At 49.0% G+C, this 2888-nt stretch overlaps 1 protein-coding gene across 1 annotated transcript; it reads right to left on the reverse strand.

The window, feature by feature from the left end:
* Positions 1–500: 500 nt before the first annotated feature.
* Positions 501–2670, reverse strand: LOC125755813 (leucine-rich repeat-containing protein 37A3-like). Its single transcript, XM_049114622.1, has one exon. It carries the CDS (start codon positions 2645–2647, stop codon positions 893–895), a length of 1755 nt encoding a protein of 584 aa, XP_048970579.1. The 5' UTR covers positions 2648–2670; the 3' UTR covers positions 501–892.
* Positions 2671–2888: the final 218 nt, after the last annotated feature.

Below are 2888 nucleotides of genomic sequence, written 5' to 3' on the forward strand. Positions count from 1 at the left end.
AGATGACTCTGGTTGGTGACTTACAGTAATTTCCAAGTCCATAGGTTGGAACAGTGACTTTAGTCAGGTTTGGCTGTTGACTCTGAACACGCTCTCGATGTGCCAAGTGTCACCTCAAGGTCCGCTGGAGAAGGAGCTGTAGTCTTCTTCGTGGTTTGCAGAATGTTAGCCTCGTAATAGGTTCTGGAGTAATGGTAAGCCCCAAGCCCCCATTATGAAATGTGATGCTGGGTGATTCTGGATGCTGGACTTCACCCTTACTTGGAGTTGGACTCATCACTTCCTGATGAAATGGATATTGAACTTTACCTCCTTAGGTGGCTCTGGAGGCTGAGTTTGGGGTCTCTTGCCTGGCTGGAGAAGGTTCAACTTCCATATTGGATCCTGCAGTTACAGTAATTCCAGGTCCATAGGTGGGAACAGTGACTTCAGTCAGGTTTGGATGTTGCCTCTGAATCTGCTCGAGATGCGCAAGCGTCATCTCAAGGTCCTTTGGAGGGGAGTTGTAGTCTTGGTGTTGTAGAACCTTCAACCTGGGTAGTAGGTTCTGAAGTTATGGTAAGTCCCATGTCCACAGGATGAACTGTGACACTGGGTAAAGTTGGATACGGAGCCTGATCCTGACCTAGGGTTGGAACTGTCCCCTCCTGATGGAATGGATATTGAACTACAACCTCCTTAGGTGGCTCTGGAGGCTGAGTTGGGGTCTCTTGCATGGTTGGAGAAGGTTTGGTCTCTGTAGTAGGTTCTGGAGTTATGGTAAGCCCCAAGTCCAAAGGTTTAACTTTGACTTATTTAAGGTGAATGCTGAACCTGAACCTGCTCTGATGGTGGAAATGTCACCTCAAGGTCCTTTGGAGGAGCTGTAGTCTGATGCAGAGTTGTAGACTGTTCAACCTCTGTAGTGGGTTTTGGACTTATGGTAAGCTCTAGGGCCAAAGGTTGTGTTGTCACATTTGGTGACACAGTGCTGAGCTTGATCCTGAGCTGACGTTGGAACTGCTGCCTCTTGATATATGGAAGGTTGAGCTACAAGTTCCTTAGGCAGCTCTAGAGGCATGGTTGGAGAAGGTTCAATCTCTGTAGTGGATGCTGGAGTTATGGTAAGTTCCAGGTCCAAAGGTTGAACTGTGACCTTAGTCAAGTTTGGACGGCGAGACAGAACCTGCTCGAGATGTGCAAATGTCACCTCCACGTCTTTTGGAGGAGCTATAGTCTTTTTCAGGGCTGTAGAATGTTCAACTTCTGTAGTGGGTTCTGGACTTACAGTAAGCTCCAGGTCCAAAGGTTGAACTGTTACACTGGGTGATGATGGATGCTGAATTTGATCCCAACCTGGTGTTGGAATGGTCTCCTCCTGATATACTGGAGATTGAGCTACAGTAACCTCCTTAGGTGGCTCTGGAAGCTGGATTGGAGTCTCCTGCATAGGTTGAGGAAGTTCAATCTCCTTAGTGAATTCTGAAGTTATGGTAAGCCCCAGGTCCAAAGGCTGAACTGTGACTTCAGTCAAGATTGGATGCTGAGCCTGAACCTGCTCTTGATGTGCAAATGTCACTTCCATGTCCTTTGGAGGAACAGTAGTTTTACTCACGGTTGTAGAATGTTCAACTTTTGTGGTGGGTTCTGGAGTTAGGGTAAGCTCCAAGTCCAAAGGCTGAACCGTTACATTGGGTAACAATAGATGCCGAGCTTGATCCTGACCTGGAGTTGGAACTGTCACCTCCCGATACATGGGAGGCTGCATTACAGACTCGTCAGGTGGCTCTAAAGGAGGACCTGGAGTCTCTTGCATCGTTGAAGTTTCAACCTCTGTAATGGGTTCTGGTGTTATGGTAAGCTCCAGATCTAAAGGTTGAACTGTGACTTCAGACAAATTTGGACTCTGAGCCTCAACATGTTCTGGATGTGGAAGTGTCACCTCTGGATCCTCTGGAGGAGCTAGAGTCTGCTGCAGGGTTGTAGAAGGCTCTGGAGGTACAGTAAACTCCAAGTCAACAGGTTTAGCAGTGACACTGGGCAAGCTTGAACGCTGAGCTTGATCTTGTCCTTGAGGTGGAACTGTCATCTCGTTATGGACTGGAAGTTGTGGTTCAACCTCCTTAGATGGCTCTGGAGGCTGAGCTGGAGAAGGTTCTGACTCTTGATGGGGCTCTGGAGACTGAGTTGAAGCCTGCTGCAGAATTGGAAATGACTCTAGCTTCTCAGGGAGCTCTGAAGGCTGAGTCTGTGCCACCTGTTGGGCTGGAGAAAGTTCTACCTCCTTAAGGGGCTCTAGAGGTAGAGATGGAGCTTCTTGCAGGACTGGAGAGGATTCCACCTTCTCAGGAAACTGTAGAAGCTGAGAAGGGGTCTTTTGAGAGACTGGAAGAGGTTCCACTTTGTCAGCAAGTTCTAAAGACTGGGCTGGGGATTCCTGTTGTGTGGCAGAAGGCTCTACCTCCTGTCGGGGCTCAGGAGATATAGCTGGGACCTGCTGGGGAACAGGAGGCTGAGCTGGAACCTCTGGTTGGGTTGGAGGCTTGACGTCTTCAGTGGGCCCTGGAGAATGAGCTGAGACTGTGTACTCATTTGAAGATGGTTCAATCTCCTTATGGGGCTCTGATGGCTCAGCTGGGGCCTCCTGTTGGGCTGAAGTAGGTTCCATCTCCTTAGGAGGGTCTGAGTCTTTACTATGAGTTCTTGTTGGCCTGGAGGAAATTCATCTTCAAGGGTCTCTGGAGACTCGAAAAGAAGCTCGGACTGGGCTGGAGAAAATTCAACCTGCTCAGGGGGAACTGGAGCTTGAGCAGAGGCCTCCTGCTGCCCTGGAGCATGTTCAAACTTAGTGGGCACTGGAGTTATGAAAACCTCCAGATCTACAGGTTTTGCTGTGATATTGGGCAACA

This window comes from Canis lupus, chromosome 9, assembly GCF_003254725.2.
Source record: "Canis lupus dingo isolate Sandy chromosome 9, ASM325472v2, whole genome shotgun sequence".
NCBI lineage: Eukaryota > Metazoa > Chordata > Mammalia > Carnivora > Canidae > Canis > Canis lupus.